At 43.3% G+C, this 20,034-nt stretch overlaps 3 protein-coding genes across 5 annotated transcripts; all 3 read left to right on the forward strand.

Moving 5' to 3' along the window:
- The first annotated feature begins 1,497 nt into the window (after nt 1-1,497).
- On the forward strand, nt 1,498-7,837 carry LOC131675791 (fructose-bisphosphate aldolase). Of its 2 annotated transcripts, XR_009303098.1 has the most exons (6): nt 1,498-1,656; nt 3,987-4,196; nt 4,590-5,033; nt 5,287-5,640; nt 6,052-6,211; nt 6,717-7,837. XR_009303098.1 is itself a non-coding variant. In XM_058954936.1 (5 exons), exons 2-5 carry the CDS (start codon nt 3,990-3,992, stop codon nt 6,807-6,809), a joined length of 1,098 nt encoding a protein of 365 aa, XP_058810919.1. In that variant the 5' UTR covers nt 1,498-1,656; nt 3,987-3,989; the 3' UTR covers nt 6,810-7,837. The 2 variants fall into 2 exon arrangements, 1 of the variants encoding a protein (XP_058810919.1); XM_058954936.1 differs by lacking the exon at nt 6,052-6,211.
- A 1,887-nt stretch (nt 7,838-9,724) lies between these two features.
- Nucleotides 9,725-12,204, forward strand: LOC131662714 (structure-specific endonuclease subunit slx1). Of its 2 annotated transcripts, XM_058932570.1 has the most exons (4): nt 9,725-9,934; nt 10,310-10,361; nt 10,430-10,868; nt 11,151-12,204. In XM_058932570.1, the coding sequence occupies exons 1-4, from the start codon at nt 9,753-9,755 to the stop codon at nt 11,195-11,197; spliced, it is 720 nt and encodes a 239-aa protein (XP_058788553.1). In that variant the 5' UTR covers nt 9,725-9,752; the 3' UTR covers nt 11,198-12,204. The 2 variants fall into 2 exon arrangements, with proteins under 2 accessions (XP_058788553.1, XP_058788552.1); XM_058932569.1 differs by having other exon boundaries at nt 10,430-12,204.
- Nucleotides 12,205-16,477: 4,273 nt separating this feature from the next.
- On the forward strand, nt 16,478-19,901 carry LOC131662822 (solute carrier family 22 member 15-like). Its single transcript, XM_058932771.1, has 7 exons — nt 16,478-16,679; nt 17,802-18,068; nt 18,150-18,397; nt 18,462-18,947; nt 19,021-19,268; nt 19,353-19,543; nt 19,612-19,901. The coding sequence occupies exons 1-7, from the start codon at nt 16,545-16,547 to the stop codon at nt 19,897-19,899; spliced, it is 1,863 nt and encodes a 620-aa protein (XP_058788754.1). The 5' UTR covers nt 16,478-16,544; the 3' UTR covers nt 19,900-19,901.
- The last annotated feature ends 133 nt before the right edge of the window (nt 19,902-20,034 follow it).

Here is a 20,034-nt window from a genome sequence, read left to right on the forward strand (position 1 = left end):
ACGTTTAGGATGAAACGATAAGAATTAAGAGTGAACCATAATTAAGATAAAATTTCAACGAATTGTTTAATAAATACTGCATTTAAAATAATTTGTGTAAGATATGGAATTTATTTGTTTGTCAAATACATATTGCGTATTCTTTGTGCATTTTAATGCACTATTTTCTTTAAAACGTTAAAACTGCTTTACCCGATGTCTGTTGCGATATCCTCTTTCCATTTCAAATAAACAGTCATGTTTGTTCAAATATTTCAAGCTGTCAATCGTACGCAACAAGTTTAATCCTGATAATCGCCGGCGATGATTTCGTAATTTTTCTCGATCTCGCGAGCGTAGGATTCACTTTTAATGAGTGCGCTTTTCTTTCCGATAAGACGATTTCGGCGCTTTATCTTATTTACCAAAAATACATGACTGATAGTGTCGGCCTCTGATTGGTTGAGCATGAAGGCGCGGTCCTCATATTTATTCATCTAAAACTTATTCCGTCACTTTTTTCGCTATCACAACTTGGGCTAATATTTTTATTATACGTAAAGACACTTATAGTTTGATTTATGGATAAATAATATATCTTTTTGAATTTCATTATTTTTACAAAACAAATTTCCAATCGGTTAGAACGTCGAACGTTAAACAAATTAAAACATAAAGTTCGATTTGTTTATATTAACGTAATGAAAGTTCAAAACAACGGGCGAGCAAACAATATATAATAATTCATTGCGGGAGATGCCAATATGTAATTACATTAATGTGACGTGAGGTGAGCAGCCAACTCAATAATGTGTCGAGATAGCCTCACGTTTGAATTAAATCTTGCAAACAGTGATTATTTGAACAGAAGGGGTCAATGATTCGGACATTCCTATTTCTCGATGTCCATGTATCTATCGTTCTAAATACAATTTCTTAACAAAATTCACCTCGATCAAAAAATACAGAAGCACACCAACATCACTCGAATGGCGCATATCACCCAACAAAAAAAAGCATCAATCTTCGTCGAAAGAACGATCGAATGCAATACACTTAATGAGCCAAAAAAAGTCAGCCGATAGCCACGATCAATCGGCCAGCTAATAAAAGCTCCTCGGCATTGACCCTGCGCCAATTGCGCACACGCCTCTATATCGTCCGACCGTTCCCGTTATCCCGAAACACGACCAAAGAAATCGTTCCTTCCGAATGGTCCATGGCCCACGCCCTCCACGAAATAAAGTTTCTCTGGCAAGACGCGTGTCCTTGAGTGACCTTCAATCAAACTCCAAAGCACGCCACCACGGTCGAACCTCGTCGTTATGTGGAATGCAGAAAATGCCACGTGAAAATCGAAAAGCGAACAATTTTTCATTCTATTCAGTGTTAAAGTGGTAGCATAAGAAGCTCTTTCCTATTAATATTTGGACTTGAAAGGCGCAGTATCGGGACGGTGTAAGAACGAGTGCGTCTCTCAGGCGCGCACAGTTGAGAACCCTCGTACGGTCGGCCGGTAGAAGGGTGGGGAGACGGAATACGTGCGCTACCACTGCAATCCTGGCTTAGTCGCTGGTTCGCTCTTCGCCACTGACGACGTACGCAGTTCTTTCTCTTTCTCCGAATCAATCTCACCCTTATTCTTCTCGATCACCGGGGCTTTGACCACACCTTCACGTAAGTGTTCTTTATTCTCTCGCTCTCGTTGTTCGTGTCCAACTCTTGGCCGTTTGCTGACGACAACGGTACGATAATCGAGCTGACGAAAATATCGACCGGTGCGCTTGGCGCGTGACCTTGACTGACATTCGCGCAAGTACACGATGCTCCTAATCGATCGCAGCCTTGACCTTCGCCATCGCTTCCTTCTTGATTCTCTAAGCCGAATGCTATGTCGATCACCGCAATTTTTTGTTATAGAGTCGCAATGTTACGTAATCGCATCCACGCGCCGAAACACTTCATAAGCTTGTGCTTGAGTAGTACTCGCAATATGTAATTCATCGCTCACGTAGTTTGTGTAGCTTGAAGGAATTTTCAAAGCTCCCGCTACTGATTTCAGAGTAATCGTTGATTTCGAGCTAACGAGTCTCCAAACGACCCCGTCGAATATGCCGTGTCTGAGCGTGGCCATATCGTACCATGCTCGTGAACGGGTTTCTACACCGAGCCAAAGTCGTTACGTGCCAGTGCAGCTCTGTCTGCATTCTCTTCGAAAGTTCAAAATGACATTGTCGAGCATGGGAGAAAGCTATTCTCGCTGTTCGCACGTCAATCCGACAGGATAATTTATTCTCGCGCGAGTCCGCACTACGTGGACTTTGAACTGACAGAGCCTACAGATAGAACTCGTCTCGAAAAAATATTTCCTCTTGGCTGCAGCCGAGATTAAGCAACGGGCGAGGGGTCACGTGCGCGATGATCGCTCCAAAAAAAAGAAAAAACATGTTTGCCTGCTCTGCCGACTGACAATACCCGTCACGTTATCGCAGTCGCGAGCTCGAAGCAATTGCGTCATGTATTTATGGGCGCGGGTTACGGTTGCCCGCGAGTGCATCTTCACCGCGGCGTGTTGCGTCACTTGAGCTCTGCGATAGGCAGATCAGCGATCGATAAAAATCAATCGATCCGAAAGCGAGCCCCGTAAGTGGTAATTGAGAGACAGATAAAATTTTCTTTGGAAATTGATCAGTGATATGCAGCCTTACACAGCCAGCCTCCATTACCATGCAAAAGTCCACGCTCGCGAGTCACCTCGGCTTATGCAATTATCTCGTTTGACAACCGGCCAAATGAAAGTGCTCGCGTTGTTTTTGGAGAAAGACGCGCGTCGCGACTGTCGTAGGTTTCGTCAGCCGAAAGCTCGTCGACGAGCGCCAAAGCGTCCGGCCCCCCTTTTTTCCTCTCTTTCGCTGTCGTCAGAGGCGCAGGTGTGCGCTGCTTTTAGCAATCGTCACTGCCTCAATGTCACGGACCATTATTTTTAAAGTCGCTGCGCACACCATTCGAGAATCCAATCGCGTTGCGCAACGACGACTTCGCCCGTTAAAGAGGAAAGCGAGAGTAAAGGAGATCGCGGTGTGTCGGACACTAGCACGTGTCTGCGAGGCTTCATCGATCCTCGGGTAAAGTATGCGACGACCTTGATGCGACAGCCTGACTCGAGAAAATGCCTTTCGAAGGGGTACGCTTCCATTCGGTTTAAAAATATCTCCGAGAATCCGTAGAGGCCGAAAATAGCTTACGCGTCGAAAGATCGAGCGTCGACCTCTCCAGTAGATCGTTAACCTCGGCTCGCTTATTTCACCTTCTTCCTCGACGCAATTTTGCAGCAAATCGGCTGATTTGTAAAACTAGGACGACACACCTTTCAAGAAAGGTAAACTCTACCAGGCGAGTAGGCATGGAAATTTCATATATACATTTTCAAAGTATATCATAGCATCTTAATATTTTCTTGATATTTTTTTAATATTACTACATATCTCTAAACTAATTTTAGGAAATGAAAAACTCATTTATTAAAGTATTTGCAAAGCTTTTCGTAAGTCAATTAATTAATACGTAAAGAGTTAACAGCACAGCCTACCGCTACCATGTATACACATGTATCTTGAAAAAAAATGTGTATATGTATTAATTGTATGTATATATAAATATGTAGTATCGTCATTCGTCGTTACTGTTCGGCATTACATATTTGTTTGGACGGCACATACTCTTATAAAACGTAAGATACTTCTTTTAGAGGAAAATATGTTATAAGTCTGACGAAAAAAAGAAAAATAACATCTCAACAACCTTAGACTCAAATAACTTCCTCAAAAATACATCAATCGATTTGATTTTTTTTGAAAATCTTTCAAAATCACGAATAAGATCATCAATAATTGATGCAGGAAGTGTAAATAAATATAAAAGAATTTTCACGAGACGACTAGATAGCCACTTTACTGTATATAGCGACACTTGATCTCGACGAAAAAAAAAAAAAAAATTATTTGCAGAAAATGCCAGCTGACAGCTATCTAAAAGCCGATCCCGAGCTTAAGAAGGAGTTGGCCGAAATTGCCGCTAAGATTGTCGCACCGGGCAAAGGTATCCTTGCCGCTGACGAGTCGACCACCACCATCGGCAAGCGTCTCAAGGATATTAACGTCGAGAACAACGAGGAGAACCGCAAGGCTTACAGGCAGCTCCTCTTCACCGCTAACAAGGTTTGGATTGCATATACGTACACGTTGCTTACTAGAAACCAAAAAACTCACGAGAATTATCATAAACAGCGTTACCTTTTTGTCCCACAGACGCTTGAGTATTGCACATTTGGTAACTGAAACCAACTAAAAGAAAGAAAGTACCGAAATAAACTTTTGTTATATATGAATTATAATAGCAACAAGATAGCACTGACATTTTTTGAATGACGTACTTCTACATCTTTCGTTAAAAATTCTTATCAATTTCGTCGTCGTCGCTAAGAAAAAAATGTCTAACACAATCAAATCTCGTGATAAGTGCAACTCACCCTCCTTGAAATTACTTTGTAAATAAATTGAAAAAGCAAATAAATGTAAACCACAAATTTAATAACCACAATTTTGCAACAGGAGCTGATCAGCAACCATATCTCCGGTGTGATCCTCTTCCACGAAACCCTCTACCAGAAAGCCGATGATGGAACTGCGTTCGTCGACCTGATGAAGGAACGCGATATAATTCCCGGAATCAAGGTCGACAAGGGCGTCGTGCCGTTGTTCGGCACCGACGACGAGTGCACCACTCAGGGGCTCGATGATCTCCAGGCACGTTGCATCCAATACAAGAAGGATGGTTGCCACTTCGCCAAGTGGCGTTGCGTTCTCAAGATCAAGCCTGGATGCCCATCCAAACTGGCCATCCTCGAGAACGCCAATGTACTCGCTCGTTACGCTTCAATTTGCCAGAGCGCCAGGATAGTACCCATCGTTGAGCCTGAAATTCTTCCTGATGGTGATCATGATCTCAAGAGGTGTCAGGAAGTCACCGAAGAAGTTCTCGCTGCCGTTTACAAGGTTCGTTGTGATTAGAAAATATCGTTGATATTGAACATTTAAGTTCAACGAATAAGCTTAACAATTAACCCTTGTTGAAATATTAATTGTTTAGTTGATGGAAATGAACGTTCTATCGATATCGTCATTATTAAGTCGTTGGTTATCGTTATGTAAGGCTAATGATCATTTCAAAGGATTTAAACAATGATTGAAAAATATTCAAAGCATCGAAAAATTTGAATAAGAACTGTGGAAATAATTGTACTTGTAGGCATTGGCCGATCACCACGTCTACCTCGAGGGAACTCTGTTGAAGCCTAACATGGTCACACCCGGTCAGAGTTGCCCGAAAAAGGCAACGCCCCAGGAGATCGCCGCTGCTACCGTGACCGCTCTTCAACGCACAGTGCCACCAGCAGTGACTGGTGTCACATTCCTTAGCGGTGGTCAGTCCGAGGAGGAAGCATCGGTCAATCTCGATGCCATCAATAAGTTCCCAGGAAAAAAGCCATGGGCACTCACTTTCAGCTACGGACGTGCTCTTCAAGCTTCCGTTCTCCGCGCCTGGGGTGGCAAGAAAGACCAAGTCGCTGCTGCTCAAGAGGAACTCATTAAACGAGCGAAGGTTAGTGTTGATTTTTAATTTGCCGTATGCTTGATATTTAGATATATCCATTGTCCGATCGAATACTAAGTATCACATACAAAAGTTTGCTGTGCTGTTATTTTGTATCAAGTGCTCGCCAGTAGTATATTTGAGCGTGTACTTTTTTCTTGACATTTATTTGACATTCTATTTGACATTCTATATAAGTGTTACGTAAAAAATAACTTTCAACTTTATATGTATCGTTTCTCTTGTAACTAATAACTATTCAAGCGAAACATTTTTTTCTGTTCGTCAAGTAGTAAATAGCAATTATTTTCAGGCAATGTTCAAGCTGCTGCCGAAACAAACTATTATATACAGATGCAGTAGTCTTATGCATGAATTAGTTTTTGTTCTTGTTTTGCTTGTCTCTTTTTTCTCTAATAGGCCAATGGCGCAGCCTGTCAAGGCAAGTACGTTGCTGGCAGCATCAAGAGTTTGGCTGGCACCACTTCGCTTCACGTGGCAGCCCACAAATACTAAAAACAATATCTTTCTATATCTGTCGCATTGTCTCGCACTCTGCTAACCTTTTATTTTTAATGCAGTAAGTACTTTGCACTCTGCCAATTTTTTTGTTTTCTTTTCTTTCAATTCTCTATAATTATTTATGTAATTCATTGATCGTTTGAATCGTATGGTGTTAATAAAGGTGTTGTGAATATTATTTGTTAACTAATACTGTGTCTTCTACACTTTACTGTTACTTATTCATTATTAGTACTAAATATAATAAATTGTAAGTTGACAAGATCCATTTTCTTTAGATTATTTTGCATTTTTAGATTATATAAAAAATTTAATTATCAGCGAATAAAAAATTTATAAATAAGTAATATACTTGAATCATCACGTAGAATGTTAATTTTTGGTTTGGATTTTCATCACATAATAATGCAATTCTATGTGTTTAAGATAAAATTTATACCCTTTTTTAATAACCATAATTTAGACCTGAACACGTCAATAAGCAAAATGAAAATATCTTGTCAAATTTCAATTTACTTATAAATGAATTGTCTATTTTTTAACAATGAAATTCCCGTTCACAGGCAAACAGCGAGTCGGCCCTTGGAAAATACGCTGGTGGTGTGAAAGGTGCAGCTGGCGATGCCGCGCTTTTCGTCGCCAACCACGCTTATTAAATTCGCAGTCTACAAAACAGTATGTCCAAAGAATAAAAAAAAACACAAGATTTAAAATCGCACGTTAACAACTAATAAAAAACAAGATAGTACCGAAGTTCAGTTTATAACCACGTGATATGAGAGTGAGTGGCAACGAATTGAGTGTTGATATATAAAGACAAAAAATTACGCAGTTGCACAAAAAGCAAAGGGGCAGAAAACAAGAGTGTGAATGAAAAAATTATTATTAATCTTATGTTGTATTTTATCACTATACACGCTAAGCGAATGAAAAAAAAAATGGTTTTTATTGGTAGTCTCGAGTGACATGCTTGCTTATCCAATTTCTTTTAACTTCCCTTCGTTTGATATTAAAAAATGCTACGAGGAATGTCCGTTATTTGATTGTTTTCGAAGGCTCTCTGCTTTCAATTTTACGTTTAAGAATCTTGACCCTGCTTTTTTTTTTCTTTTTTTTTTTATTATTTGCAGATGAGTGTTGGTGCTTATATATACACTATTATATTCATATCCCTCGCTCTTGTATTCAGTGAGATAACTATAAATATTCATATCGAAATCGTTTTGTTTTTTATTTCGGAGATACGAGAACGCGACGGGAAAATCGTTTTCTGCAATATGCGAATCATCTTGGTTTCGAATTCGCCGATACAATTCGTATTTCGGTCAATTCATTCCGTGACTGATTGTTTTCCAACATAATTTGTTGTCCCAAATGTGAGAATTTGAAAAATTGCTGTCTTTAGGTGTATCCTAATTATATATGATAATGCGCTTATGTTTACGATTATAATGAACCGTATTAAAATGGAAGTCTAAATAAATGTTGTTGGTTATAAAATAGTTGAAAAAATAAAACAGTTACATCATGTTAGATGATAAAGTATATATGTAGTAGCTTCAAAAGAAAAATTTATTCCGTGATCAATTTTATGGATGTGTACAATTCTGAAAGGAAATTGTATCATTCATTTCATTTATGTAATATTTTGATTATTAAATACACCGTGGATGATACAAATTAATGATAACCGTTGTTTTTATTTGTCAATCCTTGTCTATACTCTATTATCATTTAAATATTTTTAATTATAAGAAAAGTACTGATTGATTTAATGAATTTACCACGTCAACGGTAATAAGTGACCAGTTGTTTTAATCTTGCTTTTGAACAACTCAATTACGACTACTCATAAATCTTGTATATGATTATTCATGATTGTAATGATTTTCTAAAGTGTACGGAAATAAATTAAGTAAACGTCGAACGGATATAAATATTGTTTGCAATTATTTATCCAAAAACATCAAAACAATTTTTAAGGCGATGTAAATAAAACGGAAAATGGCCACTTTGCGAAAGTAATATTAAACTGGAAAGTTCGAACTTTAGTACGCGACTTACACGGGGTTTTTATTTTCGCTATCTACTCACTTATCTATCTATTTTTCAGATTTTATATCATTTGTTTATCTATTTTATGCAGATCTAGTCCCTGTCCTCCGAATTTTTTTGCTTTCGTATTTTATTATTTGCTTCTGTACGATGAAACCCTGGCCTAATTGCATTCGCCACCTTGAATTACCTTGTACATTTTGCGTAGTAAATGTTTAGAGAACAAAAATGTTAAAAATGTCCTTTTTCCGAAACATTTCTTCATTTTACTGGTAAATTATCATCCTAACGATCAATATGGACATATATAAAGTTATAGAGCGTTTGAAATATAATACTGAGTTTCAAAATTCCAAATTTGAATTTGTCACGACCGCAGTTGTAGAATAAAAAACAATTTTTTTTAACATCATTTTTGCACTATACATTACGGATATACTATTCCTATCTTAAGAAAATGATGAGTCGTTGATATGCAACCTGCTTTTGTTCATCAGGCTTTACGATCGAAAAATCTCTCCCAGGGTTCTTAAAAATTATTTCACTATTTTCTGCGATTCAGTCTGAGTTCCTAGTTTCATAGATATTGTTATCAAAGCGTACCATCTCCTCGATCAGTGTTGTACTAACGACTACGCCGTAGGATCTGTTTAAAAATACTTGTACAATCAGTATACGACACTGATCGAACCTTGATCGAACAGACGCTTTGATAAAAATATCTATGGAACTAGGAACTCGGACTGAATCACAGAAAATAGTGAAATAATTTTTAGACATTGGACGAGATTTTTCGATCAGAAACCCTGTTGTTCATCCAAATTCGACAGTTGGCTGCACTACATTTTCTAGTAACTTTTCCGCACGCAACGTATTCCCTCACATAGGCTTATATACCTACGGCTATAGCCGACGTTACGCGCATGCGGATTGTAGATTCGGTACGGACTGTAAGAGATATTGCTGCTATCAAAGCCAGGTCAAAGCTAATCCTCGATTATTTCATCGAAACCCATCCCACTTACAGCAACAGGTTACCGAATGCATTAAAACTTGTTTTGCTACATAAAAATATAAGATCTATTTATATGACAATATTATAAAAGAGACCGTGTATAGGCACATTAAACTTTTTCATGAGATCAATTAGCGGCTATGAAATAAACGCAAATATAGGAGCTTTTGTTTTTCCAATCAGTTATAAAACCTTTCTAAATTTATTGCAGTATTCCTCATAGCTTAAATAGCCGATAATTATTGTGTATTATTGGCATCTTAAGCTGTTGGTAATAGGTGCTTATCCCTTAATACACCATAAAAATTACTTACCTTTATTGTGTTATACAATTTTAATCCATTTACGTAACATACATTGAATAATAGTAAATTACCGAATATAAGTTATGTCAAATATAGATTTTTTACTTATTTCTTCAAAATTCAACTTTTGTAAAGTTTTGAATTTTATTTTAAATTAAGTTCGCCAAATGACTGTGTGACGGTCAGTCGCGTTCAGTCAAAATTCAAAACAATAACCCTGCACTATGGCAATGGAAGCGGAAGTGATAGAACATTTTTTCGGAGTTTATTTATTGTACTGTAAGAATCCAAAATATAAAGGTCGCACTTATATCGGATATACTGTAGATCCAAAACGGCGAATAAAACAGCACAATGCTGGTCAGAAGTTTGGAGGTGCATGGAGAACGAGTAATCGCGGTCCGTGGTAAGTATAACCAATAACCCAATAACCTACTGCTGTTGTTTGTTTACCATTTTAGGAATGAATGGCATCGTTGTGCAAGTATAAATAATGGACTGTACGCCGAGACAAACTCCGACTTATATTCTACGATGTTTATTAATGGATATTCACAAATTTAAAAAATGATTGCTGTCTGAATATTTAATAATATAGTAGGATTCTACTTTATCATTACTGTTCAAATACTGTTCAAATTTAAACACTTAAATCACAGATACAAAAAAAACTGTTATAGATGTAAATGAAATTTCTTAAAATTTGTTATCTGTACAGCTTCAGAACTTTAACATTCAAAAAAGTACAATACAAAGTGTGTTAAACCATTTATATTTTCAGGGAAATGGTATTAATCGTGCATGGCTTTCCAAACTCAACAGCTGCTTTACGGGTAATTTTCAAAACTCACTTCTATACACGACGCTAAACTCCTTTTAACATTTTTATTGTATGCTCCAGTTTGAATGGGCCTGGCAGCATCCCGAACTAAGCCGACGTCTAAAACACGTTCCCAAGAAAAAGTCTCGGCAAAGTGCCTTCGAATATCGTCTTACCGTTCTTTCAGAGATGCTTCAAGTTGGACCATGGTCACGATTGCCCTTAACAATGCGTTGGTTGGAGGACACATTCGGCGCGGAGTATTCAAAAAACGTTAGTCCTCCTTTACACATGCCCATCACTTTTGGGAAAGTCACGTCGAAAAAACCGAAAGAGTCGACGAAGGAGAGAAGAAAGAAAACCACCGGCGTCGACGAAGAAGAGGAGAATGAACAAAAATTATCACCTTGTACGCTCTGCAAGTTAATCGTTGACAACGAGGATCGGATCACTTGTTTAAAGCCTAGCTGCAGTTTGGTTTCGCATCTCGTTTGTCTCGCGGAATCATTCGTCAAAGACGGTATGATTTTACCCGTCGAGGGCTGCTGCCCAATCTGCTCGACGAATTTACTGTGGGGTGATTTGATTAGGAAAAAAATTGGCTGCAATATGCACTTAAACGATGAGGAAGAGTTGGAAATTGATTTAGAATGCAATGACGATTAGATTTTTTTACGCTTACTTTTATAGACTAAGTTTAGATTATTTATATTTTTGTTTTTATTCAAGCAATCAAATTGAGTTTCTTTGATTTATTATTTTTTACATCGCTTATTATACACGGCAAATATCTGTTGTAAAGGTCAGTCCGTCTGCAGCCTAGTAACCGAGAAACGTGTGCTTATTTAGTGACAACAAATTCGGCGTTGGATGCGCTGCACGTATGAGAAATCGCCGCCGACTAACAGCTAATTTCGTGGTACGACACTTTATGAATGCAATAATTTTTTGTTATTGTTATTTATTATAATAGATTACGTCGAATAAACGAATTTACACAACAAAAAGTAGGTAAAATTCTTTTACGACGCCAATGAAAATGAAGACATTGAAGTATAGGCCGCGCACCTGTTGCAGCACGGTAAAGTAGTATAATGATCGCGGGGAAAATTATTCATCACGCGCGCGTGAATCGGCTTTTCGTTGTTTCCTCTCTCGAAGCTCCTATCAAAAGAAATTTATTTATGTAATTAGCACGCGTGTCGCGTGGACGTTACTGTAAACCGTTATATACGCGCTACGGTCTCTTGTGACGAAGACACATCAAATCTGGACGCGCACAACGCAATCGACAGAAAAAAAAGAAACGTAACGGCATTTATGTTCAAATCATAATCAAATCATGTTCAAAGCCCCTCGTTATCATTATCGTTTTGATCAAAAATTCAACATTTAATGGTGTCCTATTGAATGACAGGTGTTTCAAGTAATGCAACGATGTTTCCTTTTCTTTGAATACTTTCTTTTTTATTAAAGTATATTTACATATGCTTTCTTTTGGAGTTTTATTTATTGATGATTTCGAGGGTAATTGAAAAAACTTTCGACAATAAATCGTAATAATGAAGAATCGTTATACACATTAACGGAAACAAGATTACTAAAGTTATTTCTGGCCACAGAAAGTTGTTTTTTGTACATAATAAATAAATAAATAAATAAATGAATAAATATGCAATCTAATAATGCAAAATAAATAAAGATAAAACAAATAGGTATGTAAATTACAGGAGAAACATCAACAACGCGTTCGTCGCGATGAGTAGAGAAAGGTGTAATAAATAACGAATCTCTATCTAGATAATACTGCCTTTGATAGACATCTTTGTTCGCGGGATAAAAAATGTGTGCCTCTGTTTTAGAATAGGTCGAGATCGGGCACGAAATCGTTGTAATCGTCTCCGTAATCATCGGCCCCGGGTGGCACGAATATGCCGCCCAGGAAGTTGGACAGACCCTCGCCGTAGCCCATCGCCGAGGCCAAGCCGAATATTAGCCTCATTACGAACAATCGAACGAAATCGACTGTTGTTGTCTCCTTCGATTGGGGCGATAATTGCCTAGAGTCAGGAATTCTGCTTGCAGCTAACGTCGAACTCTGCAAATTATAAATAAAACTGAATAATATTCGAATAGTTTATTTAATGGTTGTTGAACTGTTGAACTTGTATTTAATGTATATTTCCATTTAGCTCGCGCGCTTATAATGAACGAGCGACTTATTGCAAAATTGATGCATTGTAAAACAAATTATTGACAGTGCGAAGAGTTGGAAGTAGATTTTTCACAATTCATACTCATACTTGCTACATTTTTTAAAAATAAACCTTATGATTTGCAAATAAATTTTTGTATTTTTAATCTTTAGGTTTTATTGAAAATATTTGCGTAAAATAGTAACGTTTTAACGTCACCTTTTCAACAATTGTTTCAAAATTCAATTGATTAATTTTGATCAAAAAAAAAAAACTAAAACTTAATGTTCATGAACACAGCAATTAAAAGAAACATCAATACTCACAATTAATCCCGCCGCAGCGACAACAAAGACAATAATCCTCGGCTCCATTGTATTACTGTCGATTGAACGCAACAGGTGTACACTCCAAAAAAAAAAATTCGATTAAACTCTGGCCGTTGCGCATCCGGTTCTTGATCGCTCGATGTTCGCGCGTCGACTGATCGTGAAACTCAACGCTAAACTCCTCTCTCTCTCTCTCTCTCCTACTTTTTTTCCACCAAACGCCTTTATCTTATCTAGCGCGAGAGCACGAACAGCGCAATATAGAAAAGATGCTCAGGCAGCTTAACGGTACATCATCGGTGGTCGGCGCGAGTACGCGTTGTGAAAAAAAAAAAAAAAGAAAAGTAAGCGACCGCAGTAACGCGATCCACGTGCAATTTAGCGGGGGGAGATAGCTACCTCTTTTTTACAATTATGAGAAAACGCGCGTCTGCGTTGTTCACTATACGATTGGATCGGATATATACATTCAATTTGCAATTCCTGCACAATGTATATACATATATATTCTATCGTATTGTGCAAGGATTGTGAATTAAATTTCGTCCGGTGTGCGTACGAAGATTGAAACCGCTATCGTGCTTTCATGCCTGAAAGCCTGAAAGCGCTGGTTATCCGTTTTTTTTCTTTTTGGAAGCTTTCGCAAGGGTCCTGTGACGTGTGCAAGCAAATAAGTACATTCGTTGCTAAAAGGCCTTACTCGGTGAAATTCTGAATTTTATTAGCGAATGCTGTTTTCGCAGCTTCTCTGCTTGTACTTCTTGCTCAGCCGTGTCGCAACGATTAATTTCGAACCGCAATAAAATCTTCGGGAAAAGAGGAATGACGCGAGTAAAATTGCACAGCACAATCAAAATAAATGTGCTGCAATGCTATTGATTGTAAAGTGTATTGATTGAGATTGTTTTTAATTTGTTAATGTAGCCTGAAGAGAGTCGAGGACATTTTCAACTGTTCCAAAACGACCGAAACGTCGCTCTAATAATTAAGTAAATAAAACACATAAGTTGTTAGGAAGTCATTAAAATTGTGTTCTTTTCAAGCAAAATAAATATTTTGGAAAGAGATCGCACGAAATTCGCATTGCTCGCAATAGGTTGAGTATGCTCTCGAGCGCGAACACCTGTCAAGAGAAGCCAAGTCAGCGCCGCGCGCGAGTTTCCTCGTCGCGCAATCAGCTCTCGGCTATTATAAATGCCAGCCATTAATCCATCGCCATTGTCTCATCGGGGATGAAAAAGCGCCCAAGACTACGAGTCATTGCGTCTCCGTGGCACGATCAGTGCATGCGATTCTCTTATGAATCAAGCCGCGTCATCTCTCGACTCGGCTCGCTGTCGCTTCGGCCGCGGGACCCGAGAGACGCCCGATCGATGGCCGTTGTCGCTTCTGATGCCTCCGACGTAACCGCGAAGATTAGCTCGAGCAAGAATCGCCGAGCCTTCGCCGGGGAGAAGAAAAAGTGAGAAAAACGAAGGCGAATGCACGTGTCTCGAGTGTCTACGAGCGATGGATCGACGAGGAATCGAAAAGAAAACAGCAAAACCAGCGACACTCCGCGAAAGTAGGAGATCGATTTGAATATGGTGACACGTCTCTTTGTCACCGGTACTTACGCGTCGATCGAGTTTGGATGAAAGCGCGCGCACGCCGCGAACGGACCGCGAACTCGGAGCTTCTTCCCGGGCGCTCGTTCGCATAAATCTCTCTCGCGAGCAGCGACCTACAAAAGCGCGTCCGACTGCGCGGCATCGCCGAGCTTGAGCGTGCCCGATCATCGGCCGAGAGCGCGTCGAGCCATTATATTCTAATCGAACAATGTGCGCGTGTTAACCGACGTGGGATATTCGGTAACCTAGTCGAACCGTCGTCTTGTTAATTTTTCAAAATAGAAAGTTACGAGCTGGTAGCAGTGTTTTCGCTCGTTCCGGCGATCCTAATGACCGACAAGTGCAAAAGGCATTCGGAATGGAAGCGGTGGTATCGTTGAACGGCCCGTAGAAGTGGTGCCGCTGGAATGCGCCCGCAGGCAACGAGAGCACGAGATGCGACGTCGAGGCAGTACGTGCGCGTGTAGTTTTCGCGATAGCGGACAAAACAAATGTATTTGAGCTTTTCAGAGAGGAACGCTCGCAAGCTGGTGGTGCACGAAGCGATCGCGCGACAATTTTAAATTATTTTATTGCTAAACATGACGTAGGCACTTATGCCATATTACACACGGACCAAATATGCGAGACTAGTAATAAGTCGCTCGATCGTCATTCTTATACCAAGTGGACCTGCTATCGACTCCCTGAAATTGTATTTCACAGCTGCGTATAAGCTTCCGCGCGACTGCAATTGCCGCGGCTTGTAGCGAAATTAATTACCAGCGCACGCAAACTTGGCCGACTTGGCCGAATATTTTCCCGCGTGAAATCGTCTATATATACGTATATAAGCGATCGCGAGGCGAGCATTGTCTTGGGATCGGATCGTCCGCGCGCCGTCCTTGATTTTAATAGCGGCGCGCGGCATGCACTTCACGGCGCGGCCCGATGGCGAGAGCGAGCGTCATCGCGCGCGCCTCGAGCGTCACGCGGGGCAATACCGAAAAGGCAGAGCCGCTGAATCGATCGTTGTCGGAAGGAAGGTATGCTGGTCGCGCGTTTGCCCCGCTGGGACGCGCCGCGACAGGATGCCGGACACGACGTCCCGAGCATCGACAAGCAGCTCTACAAACCGAGGAAACCATAGATTTTTTTTCTCTTCGAGAGCCGCGTCTTTTCCGGTCGGCTTCCTGCGTCTTTCCCCAAGGATCTTCGCTTGCTTTTTTTTTGTTTCTTTTTGTTTTCGTCTTTGGTTTTTTTTGAAAATTGTCTTTCAGTCTCCAACCCCCAAGGCGCACCGATTGTATCTCGAACGTGTCACGCTGGTTTATCGGCCGACGGCCACGATCGCCTTGCTTGCGAGATTCAAGCAAGCTTCGTTGAACAGACACTCGGCTGGGCGATGCTCGCTATATCTTTGATCGATATGTCCCGGCGCGTTCAGTCGTGCGATACACCCGTTGACTTTCGTTTGCGAGCGCACGGATTCGAATTGATCGCGCGGCAAACGAGACAAACGCGCGTGGCGACGAATTTTTCGAGCGATCGCGGGTCCTCGGGAGGCGAAATCGGAGATGGTGTACGCGCGCCCGGCAGGCGCATCGAAACGACGATCGCGAAGGTCGTCCACAAGGCAACTCCAAGTTCGTCGATCGAGGGAAGCATCCGAGCGAGAAGAAACCCGATCTCGTCGATCCCCCCTCCCAACCCAACCCCGGTGGGTGCCCAACGCGCCGATCGCGAAAGCGCGTTCGGGACGAAAATCGATCTAGCAGCCCGCGGCGAGGTCGCGGCGGGACCATTCATAACTTCGCAGGCGCGCGCGAGCTGCATCCGAAATCGGGAGTGGCGACGCGACGAGGAGAGGCGGCCGTGGCAATGGGGCGCGCGTGCAGGTGGAAGAAGGTATGACGTTACGTGGAAGGCGCGTTACGTGCGCGCACACGCGCGCCTCGCTCTCCACTGTCTCGTCGGTTCTCTCAGTGCTCAGCTCACTGTCGCCGGCGACGAACGTGTCGGCCGAGAGGGAGAGCACACGGCTGGACCAGCTGCACGCCTATCCGCGCAAAAGCCTCCAAAGATGAACGTGGACGACGTCCGTGTCGGCGGCTACCAGCTGCTCATGCTCCTGCTGCTGTCCGTCAATTTCGTCATCGTGGGCATGAGCCACGCGCTTAGCATCTTCTACAAGCACAAGCCCGACTTCCACTGCGAGGTACGTGCTCGAATATTTCGTTGTCTTCGAATTCGGCGATGACCATTCTTCAAATGACATTACGGCCGCGCTCAATCGAATGATCGTTCGACACGAGCGGCACAAATCGACGGTAGTCCAGCGCGTGGGAGAGACTATATACATCAATTACCAGTAAAATTCAATGAAACGCGAATCGGTTTTTCTCGCACGGCCTGACCCGTGGACGCCTGCCAACATCATCGATCGAAAGCGCAAAGGCATTGCAACAGCTCTCATTGATGGCTCGCTCAATGCGCATTTGTGCTCACGCGTGTTTGCCATTTTTACATAACGCTCATTAGTTGTCCTACGTGAGAAAACTCGCAGCTTTTCCGCCGCTCCGCGATCCGCAATCAGTGACCTTATTGAGCGCAAAGAAAAGTAAAAAAAAAATATTTTCTAACGAGCCCATTCGCGTGTAATTGTCGCGCGACCATGGTAATTCGTCGATATACGATATACACAGTTCACGCGTAAGTTGTTGCTTATGCTTATGGAGTAGGCGCCGGGCGAGCGCGCCAACTAAATTCCACGACGAAGTGTGAGTACAGACCGGCTAATTTGGAAGTCTAGCATGGGTCGGAATTCCTTTTTCTTGTTCTTTTGTTCTTTCTTTTTCTTGAACGCGCAACTCCGGAATTCCTGCTGTAAGCGTGGCCAGGCTTGTAATTTCGTGGCCTCCTCGAAAATTGCGCGCTCTCGACGCGTTTCTAGGCAGGGATATCTCGCATTGTCCGCGGTGGTTCGAGCGACCGCGATAAACCGGGGGAGGGGGGGGCACCGCCGATCTCGCGTATAATCGCGAGTGCGCCTGCATTCTCGCCACTCGCAATTAGTATAGAAATGCTCGCGTATAAAAATTCCAATCAGCGCCGCAGCGCCGTTCTAAATACTATGGCAGAGACGTGCCCGCGAACGATGCGCGAATTCCAAGGCGCGAGCGCTTGGTTGCGAAATGGCGCGAGCGTAAAATCGCTAGCGACAGATCTCACGATGAAAAAAAATCATTCGACGCGCTAGCAGCGTCACCGATTACATTTCACTTCGCCGGCCACACATGCGCGCGCGCACCACGCGATATTAATAATACATTGTCATCAGGACGACGACGTGCTGAACGGCACGTCCATCTGTACGAGATCATCGTGTACCTTCGATGATGCAAACAGGACGAGCGTGGCGAGCGACTGGCTATTGATATGCGACCGCGAGCCTCTGCTCCGCGCCTCCGGTGACGTTTATTTCGGCGGCATGCTGCTCGGCGCCATCGTCGCCGGATTACTCATGGATCGCATCGGCAGACTGCCCGTTTTGGCGATCTGTCTCTACGCCCAAGGAGCCATGGCCGTCGCGCTGAACATCGCCAAGGTAGGTCGACAGCGCGAGCGCGGCTCTCGGCGGTCGCGTGCCTAATCCGCGACACGTCGCTTCTTGCCCCCCCTCCCCCAGTACTACGAACTGTTCCTGGCGTTCCGCGGCCTGCAAGGCTTCTTCGCTCAGGGCCTCGAGAGCAGCAGCTACGTCCTCGGCATCGAGCTGTTCCCGAGCAAGCACCGCGCTCTGGTCTCGCTGCTCGTCCTGTCGATGAGGTCCGTCGGCTTCGCCGCCCTGGCCGGCCTCAACTACGCCGTTCTCGACTGGAGAGTGCTGCAGCTGGTCGTCTCGCTGCCCACCACGCTCACCGTCCTCTACATCTGGTAAGCCGCGCGCGCGCGTCGCCCTCGGGCTCGCCGCACACTCACGCCGAGCGCGCTCTCGCAGGCTCATTCCCGAGTCGGCGCGCTGGCTGCTGGCGCGCGGCAGGACGAGCCACGCCGAGACGGCCATCCGCAGGATCGACGGCTACAACAGCCTGCTCGGATCGGGCGGGGCAGCGCCGCAGCAGCCGGCGGGGAGGGCGCGCGCCGCCACCGACGACCGCGGCGCCGAGGAGGCGTCGCCCGGGGAGGCCGACAACCTACTCGAGCGCACGGGTGAGCGGCCGCGTCTCGACTTGGCAGCGAACGCCGCGGAGAGGGCCGGTAGCGAGGCCGCCAGCGGGCCGCCCGGCGACGCCGCCGGAGTGCGGACCGCCGACGAGATCGCAAGCTTGGACGCCCCGAACGACTTGCTGGCGTCGGCGGAGACGCTGTCGACCGAAGTGGCCGGCAGCAAGCACGGCGACGGACGGGGCTCGGGGAGCTGGATCGCCAGGTTCCTGGAGGCGAGATTCCTCGGACGCAGCTGCGCGGTGCTCGTGTGCTCGTGGTGAGTGGGCGTCGGGGAGGCGTCGCAAGACGGCGCCGGCGACGGCTTCATTCAAAACTCGAACGCCGCGCAGGTTCGCTTGCTCGCTGGCCTTCCACGGACTGATATCGCTGCCGCCCCGGATGAAGCTCGACCGGCATGCCTCTCTGGCCATCGCCGCTGCAATGGAGATCGTCACCTTCTCGCTCGGCTACGCATTGATATCCTCGCGGCTAGGGCGTCGCGCGCCTTTGTGCGTCAGCCAGATCATCGCTGCCGTGGTCTGCCTTGTCATGGCCATCTTGGCGGCCACACTGTCGGAACCAACTGCCGAGTCGATTGGTAAGTTCAGTCTTACGCGCCGGTCGGCTCATCTCGGCTCGCGGTGACAATTTTTTCTACCCCCCCACCCCTCCGACTTTTCAGCTCACGGCAAGGTGGCGCTTTTGAAGATTGGAGCGATCGCGAATATAATCTGCTTTTTCGTTCTGCGAATGTTAACGATCGAACTGTTCCCTACGATTTCGAGAGGTACCGTACTTGGATTGTGCATCGCTGCGGAGATGTTTGGTGGTCTTGTTACTCCGTTGATTTTGATGCTGAATAACTGTTTGACTGTGAGCTTTTTTAATGTTTACTCCTATTTTTTATTGCTGTTGCGAACGCGATATTTCTTTTATTCTAGGAAATGAAGCTGGACATTTCGAGAATTGCAATCGGTATTTTCTGCATCTGCGTTGCATTTTTCACACTAACGTTGCAAGAAACTGCAAATCTTTGTACTTTACCGGACACCGTGGAAGATGCGAAAATATCTAGTCAAAAAGGCAATATGAATTGTAATATCGAGGAAACAGAAGATGAGCAATCGGAAGATCCTGAGAAATTACGAAAAAAATTGTTTTCCGAAGATTGGGTCGATGCTGGCAACGGTATAATCGTCAATTTTACAGAAAATAAGACTATGGATTGATTGTATTGAAGAATTGATGAAGATCGGGACGATTGAATATTGTAAATAGCACAATTTGTGCTTCCATTATGAAAAAGTCTTACAGCAACACTATACGAGACAGTTTTTTACTTTTGTAAATATACATTTAAGCGT

This window comes from Phymastichus coffea, unplaced genomic scaffold (assembly GCF_024137745.1).
Source record: "Phymastichus coffea isolate CEN01 unplaced genomic scaffold, Cenicafe_Pcof_1.1 PCOF00028, whole genome shotgun sequence".
Classification (NCBI taxonomy): Eukaryota; Metazoa; Arthropoda; class Insecta; order Hymenoptera; family Eulophidae; genus Phymastichus; species Phymastichus coffea.